Source organism: Sorex araneus, chromosome 2 (assembly GCF_027595985.1).
Source record: "Sorex araneus isolate mSorAra2 chromosome 2, mSorAra2.pri, whole genome shotgun sequence".
NCBI classification, from domain to species: domain Eukaryota; kingdom Metazoa; phylum Chordata; class Mammalia; order Eulipotyphla; family Soricidae; genus Sorex; species Sorex araneus.
The window spans coordinates 42,304,226-42,321,512 of record NC_073303.1 but is presented as its reverse complement, the minus strand read 5'-3'; the positions used below and the strand labels follow the sequence as shown (position 1 = coordinate 42,321,512).

At 59.7% G+C, this 17,287-nt stretch overlaps 1 protein-coding gene across 1 annotated transcript; it reads right to left on the bottom strand.

The window, feature by feature from the left end:
• Positions 1-3,111: 3,111 nt before the first annotated feature.
• On the bottom strand, positions 3,112-17,287 carry SUSD3 (sushi domain containing 3). Its single transcript, XM_055128669.1, has 5 exons — positions 17,199-17,287; positions 6,661-6,849; positions 5,420-5,567; positions 4,643-4,789; positions 3,112-3,723 (listed from the first exon to the last, which is right to left on the bottom strand). The coding sequence occupies exons 1-5, from the start codon at positions 17,263-17,265 to the stop codon at positions 3,534-3,536; spliced, it is 741 nt and encodes a 246-aa protein (XP_054984644.1). The 5' UTR covers positions 17,266-17,287; the 3' UTR covers positions 3,112-3,533.

The window sequence follows — 17,287 nt, the reverse complement described above, 5'->3', positions numbered from 1 at the left end:
CTCCGTGGCCCCTCCCCGTTCCTGCTCAGCCCCGCCTCCCCCACGTCGGTGGCTTTCTCATCTCTTCCGCCTAGCCCCGCCCCAAGTCCTGAATGAGGAAACGAGTTTCGAGAAAGAGACTTACCCAAGGTCTCCCCGCCAGGCTGTGGGGGGGGGGCGGGTACGGGAACCAGGCTTGGGGCAAAAGGCTGATTGGCATTTTGCCAGCTGAGCCCGTCAGGATCGACTGCTCGAGAGATAACTTTCCCCACTAGAGGAACCCACCAGCCCGGTAGTGCACCCCGAGTGCTCCACAACCTCAGCACAAGGCTTTGCACACCGAAGAGGTTCAGGGCAAGCTGACGTTAGGGGATGTTTTTTGCACTCGCCCCCTTTTTTCAAGGCCACCACATTTAACTGTGTGGGTGGGCTACAGTTAAACGGCAGCAAGAAGCCTGGCTCGTGAGAGATCAAGCCCTGAGGGCCGCAGGGGCATCAGGTTGGCCTTTCCTGGCGGCGAGGAGGCCAGCAGACTTCAGCCAGGGCCCAGCCGGGAGGACGCTGGGCAGAGCGGGAGATGCGGAGATGGGCAGCCGGGTGGGCTCTGGGTAGGTGGGGGAGCAGAAAGCCACAGGGAAATCGGCATCAGGGCTTTGGTGGTGGCAGGAACAGTCTGGAGGCTGAGCGGACCTCATCCTCCTGCTGGCCAGCGGGACACTGTGGGGAGACTGACAGTCCCCCGTCCGGGCTGTTCCCTGGGCCACACCACTGAGTCCCGGCTGCCCAGGGAAGGAGCACAGGCCACACACGGTGTTTTCACTGAGACTCAGCCGGTTCCTGGGCAACCAGTAGGTACCAATCAGGCTGGTGAAGCTTCAGAGATGCTCCCAGAAGCCCCAGCCCGGCCTCTGCTAGCTGCACTCTGGGGCCAGGGACCTCTCCTCCAAAAGCCACCAGTGGTCTCACCTCTAGACTAGGTGACATGCTCTGGGGGTCGAGATCTAAGAACTCTGGTGCATGGGTCAAGGTCACTGCTGGGATTCCTGGCTGGTGAGTCTCCTGGTGACTCAAGTTACTTGAGCTGAAAGCCTGGACCTTACCAGCCTTGCTTCCGAGCTGGCTTCTGTGGGTGAGCAGGCTTCTGTGCCTGCTCCCTGCATCATGCACACAGTAGGCACGCCACTGGCATGAACCCATTACCCTTCCCCAGCCTCGGGGGCTGCGTGTTTGTACGGGGCTGACCCCCAGCTGGGCCCCTGAACCATCTGCCTAGCAGAAGTCCCCGCCATCACCCCAACATCTCCTGTGGGCCAGGAGTATGCATCTGTGTGAGCCCCTGAGACTTGGGGAGCTGCTGTGCATGGTGGGTGTACCCCTCAAAACCCGTGTGTTGGAGCCCCAACACCAGCCTGACCGTGCCCGGAAGGGGGGCCTGTGAAGATGTCCGTGGGGGTTAGAACAAGGTCCCGCAGGGTCAGGGTCTGAACGCTGACTCCCCTCCCCCTGCATGCTCCCCAGGACACCTCTGTGAAGGGTCACACTGGGAGGCCCCAGGCCTGCAGCTCTGGCCCCAAGCCCAGACAGCAGCTGCCGCCCACGGGGTCCATCTGCTCTTGTGCCTGCTGAGCTGACCCAGACGTAGGTGCCGCCTGCTGCAGGCTGGTCTACAGATCTCCGAGAAGGTCAGAGACATTCCTAGGTCACTGAGGGACAGGTCACGTGACTTGTCCAGCACAGGGGACAGGAGAGAGGGAAGCCCCTCTCAGGGTCCCTAGAAACAGCACTTGAAGAGGCTTCTGGAACAATCGGCAGAGGTCTGTCGGCAGTTAGCTTGGCCCTTCCTGCTCCTTCCAGGGCTAGAAGCCTCCGTGACGCGTGTGGGAGGATGTGGGTCCCCTACTCCCGGGCTAAGCGGCTGCTAACCCTGGTCGATCCCAGGCCAAGACACAGGCGGGGAGGGGACCCCAGGTCTTCTCGGAGTGAGTGCCTCTGCCTTCCCCTCCAAGCCCTCCTGGGGAGGAGCCGGGTACCTGGCTGTGCCCTTCGCCCAGCTCCTGGCAAAGGCTCCAGGACCAGAGGCCCCGCCCCTTGCAGGAACCGCCAATCCTGCCCCGCTGGCCTCTGGCCCCCTTGCCTTGTCAAGGACAGGAAGCTTGAGGTGGAAGCCTTAGGACAAGGGGACTAGGAGCCTTCTCAGTCCAAACCCCTGCTGAGGTGCCAGGAACTTCTGACAGACACAAGGAACTGCTCCTCACCTCTAGTGACCAGTGTGTGCCCTGACCCTCAATGCACCCGGAACCTTGGAGGGTGCCCAGCGCTCTACAGGAGCTGGGGGACCCTCCTGAGGTGGCCAGGGCCCTGCCGCGGGAACCCCGCATGGCTGTGGTGGGCACTGTGTCCCTAGGCACCCTCAAGAGCCCCCAGAGCATGCCCTGAAGCCACGACAGATGTCAGCCGCCCGGACTCACTCCGGGAGTCCCCGATGGCCTGAGACGAGCAGGCTGCAGCCGGGTTTACTTGGAAGGGACGGGAAAACATGTTGGAGGCGGGGGGGGCAGCTCAGACCCTCCTCTGAGCCTGTTCAGGCTCCAAGGCCTCTGGGGAAGGTGGAGGACAAAAGTCAGCCCCTCACCTCTACAGCCTGATACCCCGAACCGCGGCAGGCCAGAGCCCAAACTATATTCCAGAGTGGGGCTCAGCCCCACTGTGCGGGGCCAGGATCCAAGCACACGCAAACCAAGTGCCTTAACAACCCCCACACTGCTCCCCGGCCCCCAGAGCCAAACCTGAGCTGGTGTGGAAGAGATGTGGGGCTCAGCCGGTGAAGGGGACACTCCGGGCACAGAGGTGCAGGGGTGGCTGTAGAAGAAGCACCAGGTCATGCTAAATGGAACAAACACAGCCCGTGGGAGCAAGCAGGGCCCAGCAGGAGCGTGGCAGGATGGGACCGGACAAGCCCAGCCGCCTCCCCCACTGAGCAGGACGCGCGACTCCAGGCCTGGAAGGCCAGGCTGGCACTTGGGGACTCTCCTGGTGGCCACGACCCCACCAGGGCAGTGTGGATGGCAGCAGCACCCCACCCGCCAGCCGGCCAGTCTGTCCAGCCGGCCAGTCTGTGGCGGCTGCATCTCGGCCAGCCACCAGGAGGACAGGTGGCTGCAGTGGGAGCAGAGACAGACACTGACCGCTGTGTGTGCAGCATCAGAAATGGCTGTTTCACACCCTCCCCAGCACCTGCCCAGTGTGGGCTGAGTCTCTGCTCACAGGCCCCACCGCGCTTCCCCCACTCCGCTCCGCAGCCCAAGTTCACTGAAAATCCCCGCCGGGGTCTTGGCAGGGGTGCATCGGAGCGAGCCGGCAGCTGGGCTGTGGTTCTCGTGGTACCGTCAAGGCAGGGAGTCTCTATAAACAGCGACAGCCAAGGCCCTCCCAGGGCCGGAGAGTCCCAGGGGTCCCCAGCCGGGCCCCGGGCGGCTCCCTAAGGCAGAAAGGGACGGGCCAGTCTTGGGGCCACACAAGGCCCCGGTGTGGAGCCGCAAGCGGCCGAGCCTTCGTCAGCCTGGGGCATAGGCCATGGGTCTGGGCCCCACGACAGGCCTGGAGACGGACAGAGGCGGCCCCAGGGCTCCTGTGTGCACCATCACGCCTTGGGAGCTGATGAAGTTGCTGGCACTCAGGGGGGCAGGCGCCGTGCTCCAGGGGTCCTTGTTCATGGCCAAGTCACGGGGGCCCTCCCCGAGGTCACTGCGGGGAAAGGAGGCGTCAGCTGGGCGCAGGCGGGGGAGCTCAGCCCCACTCCCACCACGGGCATGTTCTTTTGACATCATAAAAGCAGTGTGGGAGAAAGAGAAAGCAAACCAAACCCTGGCAGGGCCGGCTCTGAGGGCTCCCGCGTGGGACTCTGCGGGCAGAAGCACACGGTCCCCCGCGGTCCCCGGAAGAAGCCTGGCAGGACTGTGACGAGCAGAGAGCCCTCTCCTGCCCCCTCGGCCACTAACTGGCTGCAGCTGCTCCTGTTGGACAGAGGCTCCAGGTCAGGGGCTGTCACTAGGGGCCTTCAGCCCCAGCACCGGGCCCGGCCCGGCCCATGTCAGGGGCAGCGCCACAGTCTCTGCTGTGGCCACGGTACCAACGGCAACTGGGAGCGGGGTCCACTGCAGAGTGCGGGCAGCGAGGCCATGGTGGTCTGCGTGTGAAGCCAGCCCGGGAGCTGTATGGGCGTGAGGGCGTGGCCCGGGCCATGTGTGGCCGCAGTGTAGAGTGTGTGTCTCTGAGTGTCGTGTGTATGGAGTGTGTTTGAGTAGGAATCTTTGTGTATGTCTCTGTGTGTGTCTCTGTGTCTGTGTGTGTGCGTGTGTGTATCTGTGTGTGTGTGTGTGTCTGTGTGTGTGTTCAGAGAGCCAGAGAGGGAGAGCCAGAGAGACAGAGAGCCTGTGGAGAGAGGGAGAGGGGGAAGGCGGCCATGGGCGGGGAGCAAGCCCAGTGCATACTCAGGACCCTTGCGGCTCCGGAAGCTTCCGCTTCCCTGCAGGTTTGTTTCCAGACAGGTGGGCATTCCCCAGGGAGCCGAGCCCCACCTCCCGCCTGAGGATGGGTCTCCGTGTGCAGCCTGCAGGTCTGGTTCCCGCCCTGCACCCATGCCCAGCACCCATGCCCGGCACACCTGGTGAAACTGTGGTTGTCATGTGCCTGGCTGGGCCAGTTCCTGGGCTCGCTGCTGCCACCGGCACCAAAGCCCTTGATGCCCAGGTAGGCGGCCTGCACGGTCTCCAGGTCCTCTCCGCGCAGCTGGAGCCACAGCTGGGCCGCCCTGGGGAGAGACAGGAGGTCAGAGGCCTCTGTGTCCAGGCTGTCCCTTTGCAGGTGGGCTGCGGTGTGTGGGGCCCCCTGGGGCACCTGGGCCTCACCGTCAGGGGGTCACTGTTGCCCACCCCTGCATGCTGTCCCCTGCCGTGTTCTAGACGTAGAACAAACACAATCTCTTTCCTGGGGGCGACTGAACGACCCAGCAAGGCAGCAACAAAGGCCCGCAGTGGTCCAGCTGAGGGCACACAACTGTGTTGGGGGTCAGGGGATGGGAGGGAGGGGTGTGGAGTCTTTGGGGGCGGGAGGTGGGCACACGAGTGGCGAGTGTGGCGCTAGAATCATGTGCATTAGAAACCACGATTGTAAACCACAGAATCTCACTTTTCACAAAGTGGTCCTGGCAGATGCCGACGATGCCCACCCGGCCCTTGGCCCGCCCAGAGCCCCCCCACAGCAGGACCCCAGCACACTGGCACGTGCCCGTCACCCACAGCTTTGCCGAGGCCCGTGAGCATGAGTCCCTGAATCCTCCATGGCAGGATGCTCAGTGTCACCGCACTGGGGGCCCCTCCGGCCCTCTGCCTCTGGCCCAGGGGGTCCAGGCCACCCCCGAGCTGCAGCCATGTCAGCCTACCTGTCGGCCCTTTGCTGCTCGCTCCTCTTCACGCACCGCATGAGGCAGCAGGTCAGGAAGGCCACGGACATGAGCAGGATGATGGCTGAGCTGACGATGGACGCCACCACGGCCACCCTGAAGCCGAAGGTCTCGTGCGCAGGCAGGGCTGCAGAGAGAAGGCCAGGCCTTGGGGCCGGGGCTCGCCCAGCGGGACCCCTGGTCTGTGCATGGGGGTCATTGAGCCAGGGCAGAAGACTGCACCCCCTTCCCCCCCGACGGTGGTCGAACAGGGTCTGGAGGGTGTGTGGGAGTCGGTGGTAACGGGCTTCGGCATAGCAGAGCCATAGGGTGGCAACATGGTCTGACCAACGAGTCACAACAGGTTCTCAAGCTAGTTCTGGACCCAGAACCCCCCAAGCCGGGCAAGGCCCATTTCTCCTCTGTACCCAGTGCCGCTCACCTCCCCTCCGGCTCTGGTGGACAGTGAGTGGTCAGGATGAAACCACATGTCCTGGCCTCAAAGCTGCTGTGGTCACAGGGCCGCGTGCTAGCCACAGGAGCACTAACCCCGACGACCCTGGGGCTCTGGACGGAGTCTCCCAGGCCCTTTTTCGCCACAGCGCACAGAACAAGAGGCAGGCGGGAGGTGGCCTTGCTCTGGGAAGCTCTGATGCGATGAGCACCTAAAAGCCAGCCCCTCTTGCAGACTGGGGGTCCGCCAGGTACAGCCCAGGGCTCGGTACCCGCAGGCCCTAGAAGTCTGACACATAGAAGAGCCTATCCTGGTCTATGGCTATGGACATATGGAAGAGTGAATGAATGAATAAATGAATGGATGAGTGAATGAGCGAGTAAATGGATGAATGAGTTAATAAATTGGGGGATAAGTGAATGAATGAATAAGTGAATGAGGAAAAGAATTAATGAATGTGCAGATGAATAAGTAAATAAATGAGTGAATGAATGGATAAGTGAATGGATGAATGAATAAATGAGAGAATGGATGGATGGGTCAGTGGGTGAGTAAATGAATGAGTGAACGTGTGATTGGCTAAAGGAGTGAATGAATGAGTGAAAACGCCTCCTCCTGAGAAGGGACTGCTCCCAGGCCCGCAGGACAAGCAGCCTTGGTGTGCAGCACAAGCTGGGCCCAGAGCAGCTGCTGGGACAGGAACCACACACGGGCGCAGGCAGCCCTCGCACCCTCCGCCATGCGGGGGTCAGTCCCTCCTGCCCCCCCGACAGGGCACAGGCCTCACACTTGCACACGGGGGCATCTGAAGACCACTCGGCAAGGCTCCCCTTCCAGACACAGGTGAGGAGGCCGGACCCCAACATCTGGTGGCCTGAGGGGCAGTGGAAGACAAGCATGGTGCCCGCAGAGGTGCCGTTCCCACGAAGGACCTGGATGGTGCCCCGGGGGGGCGGCTGCAGCTGCCTGCACGTGCCTGTGGAGGGAGAGGGGACACAGCATGAGGGTTCCACCTGGAAGGCATGGCAGGCACCCGCGGCCCCTCCCGAGAAGGTCCCAGGGCCATCTTGAAGTGGCACCCACATGGCCTGTGCGGACAAAGGTGGGGTGAGTCCCTTTTCTTTTTTTGTTTTTTGGATCTTTTTGTTTTTTGGAACTTACCTGGTAGTGCTCAGGACTTACTCCTGGCCCTGTGCTCAGGGATCACTCCTAGTGGGGCTTAGGGTACCACATGGGGTGCTGGGGATTGAACTCAGGTTGCTGGCGTAGAAGGCAAGGACCCTACCCACTGGACTATGGCTCCAGCCCCATGAGTCCCACTTTAATGAACAAGATTTTTTTTTTTTTCACATTAAGCGAAAAGCACAGACTTGAAATCTGGAATATGCATGAGGAGACAAGAGCAAGCACGTGACACTCACCAAAGCCCGGCTCCGAGAAGCAAAGGCAGACTGGGTAGCATGAGAAACCAAGCAACAACCTTCCTGCACTCTAATCACTGGAAAACAAACCAGTCAGATGGGAAGAACTGGAGAAAGAGATTTGGGAAGCAAAGGAGAAAGGTTTAGCCCTGAAGTGCTGAAGCACATGTGGGGCCCTGGATTCGATCCCCCGGTACCACAAATGCTGTGGTATGAAGCAAACGATTCATGTGTGAACAAGCAATTCACGTCTGCAGACATGCACGATGCTCGCCTGCTCACAGGAAGCTAAGGAGACAGACCCACTGACAGGCGGCCGGGCAGGGGAGACGGCGGGGGGGCCACAGCGCCTGCTCTGGACTTGCACAGTCAGGCTGTATCCCAGACACGGGGTGGTCTCAAGCACCACTGCGTGTGGGAGGGAGGGAAGAAGGAGGGAGAGAGAGAGGGAGGGAGGGAGGGAGGAAGGAAGGAAGGAAGGAAGGAAGGAAGGAAGGAAGGAAGGAAGGAAGGAAGGAAGGAAGGAAGGAAGGAAGGAAGGAAGGAAGGAAGGAAGCAACCAAGCAAGCAAGCATTTTTTTTTCCACTCTTCAATGTGGAAAAGACTGAAAAGCCCCTGGGTGAAGTCTTCCCAGGTCTGGGAGCCATTTCTTTCATACCTATGGCAGGGGCTGGTGAAGTGGATTAAGAACCTGCGTCCCATGCATCACTTCCAGGCTCTTTCCAAGGATGCTCGCTCAGAGCCACTCGGGCAGAGAGAAGATGGAGCCTGCAGGTGTCCGGGGTACGTGCCTGAGACGATCAGGACACATCCTCACACACACGTGTAAACCAGGTTGTGCACATGGGTGTAGGCACGCCTGTGCATGAGCACAACACACATTCAAGCAAACAGCTCACACACATGTGTGAGCAGACATGCACACATGGACGTGGAGGTGCATATGCACAGCATGTACACACGTCACAGACAGGTATATATAGGTGTGGGCATGCAAACAGCACATATAAATATGCTCGCACACTGATGTGGACATGCACTGCATGTGTACAGTGTGCACAGATGTGGACATCACAGGCATAGACACACGTGCAAATCTGCATGCCAACACATGGACACACCTAGAGACACATGTGCACACCTGCATGCTCACAGCATGCATACATGTGGACAGAAACCAACACACTGTGCAGTGTGCATAGATGTGGAGAGACATACACCCAAATGTACATGCTCACAACATATATGTGGACAGACGTGAACATGCGTGCATGCTCACAGCATGCACACACACGTACCCTCTGCCTGGCACATGACACAGTCCTTTGTGTGAAAAGCTTCAGAGTCACAGGGACAAGCTGAGTCCCAGGGATTGTCCTGCCAGCATCTGTGTCCCATGTGAGGGGCCCATAGGTGCTATTAGTGGCAGAACGATGCGGTCACAACATGCTTTGGATTTCCCAGAGTACCAGGCAAGAGGTTCTTCCTTCAGCCTCCCTGGAAGTTTCTGATTCTGACTGTGTACCTTGAGCTGGTCCCAGAGCACAGGGGAAGCCCGTCACGCTGGAAGTGTGGCCTATGTGGGCAGCACACAGGGACCAGTGTAGCTGACATCCCCGCACCTGGGGTAAGACTGTTCCCACACACAGGTGCAGACGCCCCCGGGCCAATCCTCACCCTGCACAAAAAGCGCTGAGGCCCCAGGACCTCCCTCCAGCATGTGAACCCCACCATACTCTCCCCTCTCCAGCAGTCCTGAAGCCCCCAAGGCTCTGCTTGCAGAACCTCTCGCTGTCCCCTGGAGAACGTGGGGGGTAATCATTAGCACCCCTGCAGGGGAGCCAAGCAGCCTCAAGGCCAAAGGCCCTGAGCTGAATGGAGGAAGGAGGGCGTGGGGTGTGGGCAGGTCTCTGCACTGGCCTGGGGCAGAGCGCGGTCTCCTATGTGACCATCACGACACAGAAGAAAGAGCCCAGCAGACAAAACACAAATGGCAGGCTAAGAGGGGAAAAAACAAACGTGAGCAGCTGGGGAGCAGGAGTGGTCTTGCCTGCCCAAGGCCCTGGGTTTAATCCCTCACACACCCAGACCCCAGCACCCATGGGTGGGTCCTGAAATTCCCTGCCCCTGACCTGGGTACCACTAGCCTGGGTGAGAACAGCTGGGTGTGGTCCCATAATTTAAATTTTTTGGTATTTTGGGGTACATTCGGCAGTGCTCAGGAGTCACTTCCAGCGGTGCTCAGGGCTTACTCCTGGTGGTGCTCAAGCATCATTCCTGGTGGTGGCTGGGGGTCCCAATGGTGTAGGGATTCAAACTGGGATCAGCTGCATGCAAGGCAAGTGCATTAACCGTGTCCTATTTCTCTGGCCCCAGTCCGACAATTTTTTTTTTTTAAAGGACTGGAGCGATAGCACAGCAGGTAGGACTTTTGCCTTACACGCGGCAGACCCGGGTTCGATTCCTCTGTCCCTCTTGAAGAGCCCGGCAAGCTACCGAGAGTATCCCGCCCACACAGCAGAGCCTGGAAACTTATCTGTGGCTTATTCGATATGCTAAAAACAGTAACAACAAGTCTCACATTGGAGATGCTACTGGTGCCTGCTCAAGCAAATCTATGAACAACAGGAGACAGTGTTACCCTGCTCTTAAAGGAATGAAAGCTAGTTACAAGAAAAGGAAGTAACAAAATTTCTGATTGGGTGAGATGATCCTATAGCTAGAAACACCAGCTATTTGCTAAAAAAAAAAAAAAACTGCTGGCAATTAATACACAAGCTCACGAGGGCTGCAGGTGTAATATCAACAAACAAAACTCTGCTGCATTTCAGCGTGGTGGCAAGGAGGAAACTGAAAAGGAATCAAAGAAAACAATCTCATTTATAAGAGCATCAAGAAACCGTGAATTAGAGGTGTATTTTGCAAAAGAAGTTTAAAACCCTGAAAACGATAAAACATCCTGGAAGAAGACCCAGGTGAACGGCCAACACGACGCGCTGGCAGGACGGGAGGTTCTGCTGTCTCCCCCACGGGGCTCGGCTAGACCTGACGGTGGACAAGGCACTCCTGAAAGGCACCGTGGAAATGCAAATGATCTGGAGAGCCTAAAGAGGCTAGACCTTGAAAAAAGAAGAACAAGGTTGGAAGACGCAATACTTCCTTATTTCAACACTTCAGCACAAATCCGCAGTGCGCAAACAAAGTGGTGGCGGCGGCTTTGGAACAGAGGTGAGGGCGAGGGGACAGATGCAGTTTAGAAATCCTCTGTGGTCTGCTGGTGCTCAGCAGGGGGCCACGAGCCTCGTGGGGAAGAACATTCTTCAGCCAGCAACGCCAGGACCTTGGCAGCTGCGCCTGAAAGCAGTGCGTCTCTGCCTGGCAGATCCAGACATCAACTTAAAAGTGAAAAAAAAATGCTATTTCGCAATAGCACAGCAGGTAAGGCACCTGCCCTGCACTCGGCAGACCTGGGTTGGATCCCTGGCATCCCATTTGGTCCCCTGAGCAATGCCAGGAGTGATCCCTGAGCACAGAGACAAGAGCAATCCCTGAGTATCACCAGGTATAGCCCCCAAACAAACAAAAAGAATCAAAGGCCCGGAGAGATAGGACAGGGGTTAAGGCACTTGCCTGATATGTATCTCGGCTGGGTCTGATCCCCAGGACCCCATAAGGTCCCCTGAGCACTGCTACGAGTGATCCCTGAATGCAGAGTCGGGAGTAACCCCTGAGCACCAGTCGGTATGGCCTGAACACCAAAAACTAAAACCAAATAAATACAAAGAATCTAAGAAGAGCTAAAACTACAAGATTTTTAGGAAAGAGGCAGGCAACCCCTCCTGACTGCGGCCTAAGATGTGCCACCAAAAGTCAAAGGACAAAGAGGGGGGGAAAAAGAGATGAGTAAACCGAGTCTCAAAATAACACAAATGCTGAACTCTGCAGGAAAGGATCAAAAAAGGGGAAAGAGAAGTCCCATGGAGGGAAATATTTTATTATTATTATTACTATTATTATTTTGCTTTTGGGTCATACCCAGCAATGCTCAGGGATTCCTCCTGACTGCACTCAGGAATTCCTCCTGGCGGTGCTCGGGGGACCCCCTGGGATGCCTGAGATGCAACCCTGGTCGGCCTCGAGCAAGGCAAAGGCCCTGCCTGCTGTGCTATCGCTCCGGCCCTGGAAGGAAATATTTTCAATCACATATCTGATGAGTAACCTGTTGGGAGAATGTATAGCAGCTCATTAAGCTGTAAAAAGACAGTTTAGCAACTCGGGGGTGGGGGTGGGGGTGTGAAGGAGGTGTTTCTTGAACAGTCTCAGGGGGACACCACAGTTGCTGAGAAATGCACAGCCCACATTCAAGCTGTGGGCAAAGGCACATCCCCCCGCCCCCCCCCCAGCCCCCAACTCCAAATCCCCCACACCAGGCAGGCTGGGCCCAGGATGTGCAGTCTGGAGCCCCCAGGGTCCAAGTTGGAATGTAAGACAGGATGGTCACTCGATAACTTTTCCCACACATGCAGGACCAATCCTGCACTGTCCCTTCAGGCTAGAGTGGGAGGCAGGAAAAATGCAGCCCCACAGAAGCATCATTCAAAGCAGTCAGATAAAACACCCAATGCCCTTCAGCGGCTTGGTGGACCAAGAAAGGCGGCCCAGTGGGACAACATCCAGCCCCAGCTGTGAGACAGTGCCAGAGAAATGGGCCTGGAATGAACGCGATGCTGACGAAGAAGCAACATGGAAGACCATCCTTTGCATGACCCGTTTAGGGAAGACGGCCAGAACAGGCACGTGGACAGGGACAGAAGGCGGAGCAGCACTTGTCCTGGGGCTAGGTAGAGGGGCCAAGTGGGAGTCGAGTCTCCTGATCAGGGGCCTCCTTCTGGAGGAATGAAAATATCCCACAACTGACGAAGCTGATGGTGAAAGCCACTGAACGGACCCTCTAAACGTACCAAACCAAGGATTCACACGGCGGCTCGACGCGGCTGACTGGGAGGTTCAATTACATCACGGGCTGTGTCAGGAGTTAAGGCATTGGCTTTGCATGGGGCCAACCTGGGTTTGATGCCAGACCCCCCACTGGGTCCCCAGAGCCCTGACAAGAGTAATCTCTGAGCACTGAGGCAGGAGTAAGCCCTGAGCACCTCTGTAAGGCCCAACCTTGCCTCCCCCACACAAAAAAAATCAATTGTATCAATTGTGTCAAAGAAATGCAGATTTTAAGTCTAAGAGAGTGTGCTTGGCCTCTGAGCTTGATCAGGATGGACGACGGGCGGTGCAGCCTGGTGGACTGGGAGGGAGCTGGGGGGCGGGAGCACAGCCCCGGGGCTCTGGACCCTGGAGAACGCTGCATGGCCCCTGCGCCCCACTTGCTCCCCCAGACATTCCCCGCTCGCCTGCCTTACCCCGAGGCCTGGGGCCACTAGTACTGAGTGGTACAGGAGACATCAGTCACATTCTGGGCTCTTCGATCAGGCCCATACTGTCTCCAGAGACACCAATGATGAATGTGGGAGTGAATGAATTGAATGATGAGCGAATGAATGAATGAATTCAATGAACGAAGTGAAGAAAGAATGAGTGAACGAGTGGACAGGAAAGCGCTCTGGCCGCACTCCTCGCCCCGCCCCGAGAACGCAGGAATGTCTGGTCTTTTCCAGGATCCTCTGCCCGAACCCCTGGCCATCCAAGGCCGTCCAGTGGCAGGGAGTGGCCGGGTTTCTGGGATGGGCAGACCCGCCACAGCAGCCATGGGCCGGCCACGTGGGCCCCTCCCCAGGGTTGCCAGGCAACGGCACTTCCCAGTCCTCAATTTAGAGCTGCGACTTCTCCATTCTTCCCTGCTCCGGGCACCTTCTTTCTCCCCGGCCCAAGTGCCCTGTGGAGAGGCCACAGTGGGAGCCAGCAGGGGTGCCCTCAGCTGTCCACCGAGCACTGGCCCACGGTCTGCCAGCGTCCCAGGAGAGCAGGAAGGGACAGCTGGAGGTATGTCCTTTAAAGACGCAACGAGACCTTCCCAGGAATGGGAACAGAGGTGCCTTGAGGGCAGAAGGCAGGGGGTCTGCGGGCAGCGAGGATGCCCACCACAAACTCTTCCAGCGCTGCGGCATGTTTGAGAACACATCAGATGCCAGGAGAGAGCCTGGCATGTTCCTAGTGAACAGACTGGACTGCCCACCTGTCTGCCCACTGGTACCCCTGGCCCTGCGGGGGCCCACCCAGCCCCGTCCACAGAACAGATGCCCGAGGGACACAGCTGAGGCAGAGGCGTTTCAGCATCAAGGCTGCGGCCAGGGGTGCCTCTGTGCGCTCAGCAGGCGCCCCAAGTGTGCACAGCAGGTGGGAAGTCGCCGTGTCCCCGCCACATCCTGTGCTGCTGCGGGTTCCGCTCGAGGGGCCCATCTGTGATGACACTGCACGGGTCTCGCAGCCGCCTCCCGTGTATCTGCAGGGCAGCACGGAGTGTCCCCGCGATGCTGCCCCCAGGAGTCCCCTAGTCAAGGAGAGAACAAGGGGGCTCGGCAGTTCCTGGGCACCGCCCCAAGGGTGGCTTCACCCGAGAAGGGAAGTGGCCTTGGGATTTGCTCCGGAGATCAGGGACATGGGTACACGTGGGCACGCAGCTGGAGCGGCGCCGGGGGCTGCAGCCCCTCACGGGCAGGGGTCTTGTCCTAAGCTGCAGGGTGTGGTTTGGCGGCCCCGCAGACAGGAAGACGGGAGTCTGGGGGAGCTGCGTCCTCCACAGCCTCTGCCACCCAGGGGCACTACTGCTGGCATCCTGGGGTCTGTCTGGGCTGGGGTGGGAGGCAAAAGGGGGGGCAGTAGTGGCTGCTTTGCTGTGGGGAGGGGACACGGCCCCCTCTGCAGGTGCAACCCTTGGGATGAATCTCCCCTCCCGGGCCTGGCCACCCTCAGCCTGCCCCACTCAGCGTCCCGCCCACAAACCCGATGGCCTGTGCCCAGGAGAATGGAAGGCCTGAAAGGCCCCAGGAGTCTTCGGGCAGTGCCCGGGGCAGGGGCAGAAAGTGCCTGGGAGGGGCTTCCCGCCTTCCACACACTTCTCTCGGCCGCTGCTTCTTTCCAGATCAGGGAACTGAGGCCGACTGACCCTCGTCCCCTGTGTATACTGGCTGGGCCTCCAATGGCCTCGGCTGGCAGTACTGGGCTGGAAGGTGCAACACCCCCCTCCACCACCACCCCTCCCCGGTCTCTCAGACTGCTCCGAGGAGTCAACCACAGCCTGACCAATGGACAGCAGGTAGGGACCGGAGTGGTCAGGTGGCTGCAAACCTCCGACACCCCCAGGAATACCCAAACCAGCCATGAGAGCCCCAGGACCCCTTCCCGACCCCCAGCCCAGGCTAAAGACCCCTGGTGTTCTTTACGGAGCCCCCAACCCCAGCTTGGAGACCCTCAGTATCCATCACTGAGCCCCGCCAGACTGGAGACCCGCAGGCACTGCTGCGACTCCACTATCAGCCTAAAGACCCCCAAGGACCCTACACACACACACACACACACACCCCTCCACACACATACATCCTACCCCACACTTGACATCTAAGGCAAATCCCTAGGTGACCCCTTCCTGGCCCAGCCCCTCCGGCACGCCCCCCTTCCTGGTTTCCTAGTAGCTATGGTAGCTCCCCAGTTTGCATTTCCTGAGCCCATGCGGGTTGGGGGTGACTCAAAGACGCACCCTTTTATCTTCTGCACATTTCCCCCCTGAACACTAGGTATCCCTCTTTTTTTATTATGGGGAAGTCAACCTTATCCAAAGAGAAAAACAACAGTGGAGACACAAATGCAATGCATTTTAGGCAAACAAGACACACCAGTGACAAGGGAACACATGTATCCACTTGAGCCTGCCACCAGGAGAGGACACGCCCCTGCTGCCCCCTTTCACTGGCCTAGCGCAGCACCTTCTCCAGCCAGTGCCTCCCCCTGCCCCCACCCCCACCCCCCGCCTGCCCATCCCCCACGGGGAGAACAATCCTGGCCTGTTAATGTTTTATCTGGAACCTTGGACACAGGCCTGCCCTCACTGCTGGCCTTCCGGACCCGCAGGCCCCCAAGCCTGGGCCCCCAGGGCACCTCGACAGTGGCCTCCTGAGACAAGAGGTAGGGGGTGGGGAGCAGGTCACAGGCGGCTGCCGGGCCCTGAGGGAATCACTTCATCACTGAGTCTCAGCTTCAGAGGGAGCCCAAGGGAGGAATTTCATGGAGGTCTGAGAAGGGGACGGGTATGCACCCCTGCATTCTGCCACATGACAGCCTCTCCCCCAGTGGGTGCCTGGATTGCTGCTGAAAGGTAATGTAGCTACAGTAAAAGGTTCCTGAACGCGCAACCCCCCAAAAGTCCTTCAAAATCAACTGCCTGGTGTATGCGGAGGTGTTCCTGGGGGACTGGTCCAGGATGCAGCTCTCAGGGGCAGGGGGGCGAGTGGAGGGCGTGGGGGCAGCCCTGGCTCATGGTCCCGTAAGCAGCCAGCCCTCCCAGCCCCCCTCAGACAGGGCCGCTCAGACAGCTGAACATTTCTTCCTCCGTCTCCACTAGGAAGTGTGTCCCCAAACTTCTCTGGGGTGGGGCCCAGGCCCGGGGAGATCCAGAAGCCTCTGCCCAGGAACTGTCCAGTCCACACCCCCGCAGACCCGGGGACATGTGGGCTGTCCCCATTCCCAAGGATGACCTCTGTGACGGCGTCACTGTGTGGCTAGTGGGTGCCACAGACCAGGCCTCCCACTCAGAGCTGCCGCTGCCCCACTGCCAGGCCCTTCCTCCAAGGGAGGGGCCCTTCTGGCTGTTGGAACCCGGAGTCCCTCTTCCTGAAGGGCTTGTTCCCGGACAATCTTCTAGATCAGGGCAAGCCGGCATGGCCCTCGGGGCAGGGCCGGGGCTGGGGGCTGCAGGCACTGGAAGACTCAAGGCTGGCACCCAGACCCTCCTAGCCATGCAAGCCCCTGCAAGCAGTGCCCAGCAGAGAAGGGAAGGGCCTGGATGGCAATGCCTAGCCTGACTTGGGGGCACTCTGCCTGCTCTGGGAAGACCACAGGGAACCCCATTCCAGATTTAGGAAAAACGCACACCCCACTGCAACATACCAACCGCTGAGCACAAAAGGAAACCGAGGCAAGGATCAGGGGTACCCACTACAGGTCAGAAGTGGGAGAGGGGTCCTGGAAGGGGCTGGGAGGGCTGGAGCCCCAGGGCTGACATCTGCGTCAGGAGCCACTGTGACTCCACTACCCCATCGGGTGCTAGGAAGAGTCCTCAGACCAGCCTTCTGCTCTCTCCCTCCGCAGCTGACCGCCAAGCCCCCACCTTTGCTCCGCCTCCTGGCCCCGCAATGCACTGTGCCCCACACCCGGCCCTCTCGGAGCCCGCAGCCTGTCCAGGGGAGGGAAAGGAGATAAACTCACACCCAGCTGTAGGGTCGGTTCCGGATCGCCGCACCCGCAGCTGCGGGAGGACGCAGGGAACCGCCAGTTTCCACACTTGGTGCTGCCACGCCAGCACCTGTGCCGGGACACACGTGTGCCGGATGCTCCACTCACCGCCAAAGCGAGCCTCGGGGGGCTGCAAGGGCCTGGGGGGCCCGGTTCTGTTCCCCGAAGGCTTCGTGAGTTGCATTCGCACCCCCCCCCCCCCAGCCAAGGCACGTGTGGCCGAACCCTCCCGGCCACTCTCAGAGTCGGAGGGAACTCAACAGAGCCCCCCGCGCTGCGGCTGCGGGCAGGCACCTGGTCTGGCCGCGACCCCACGGCGCGCCCCGAAGGGGCGGGAGGGTCGGGAACACGCCGCCCGGGACGCGAGCCCCGCCGCCCGTCTGTGCGCGCCAGTGTGCGCCCCGCAGCGTCCCCGTCCGTGAGCGCCGCGGCCCTGCGCCTCACCTGTGTGGTTGGCCGGGGAGGCCGTGGCGCCCCCCGCGCGACCCCCGGGCCTCCCCCCGCGGGGCATGCTGCACGCTCGGCCGCGCCGC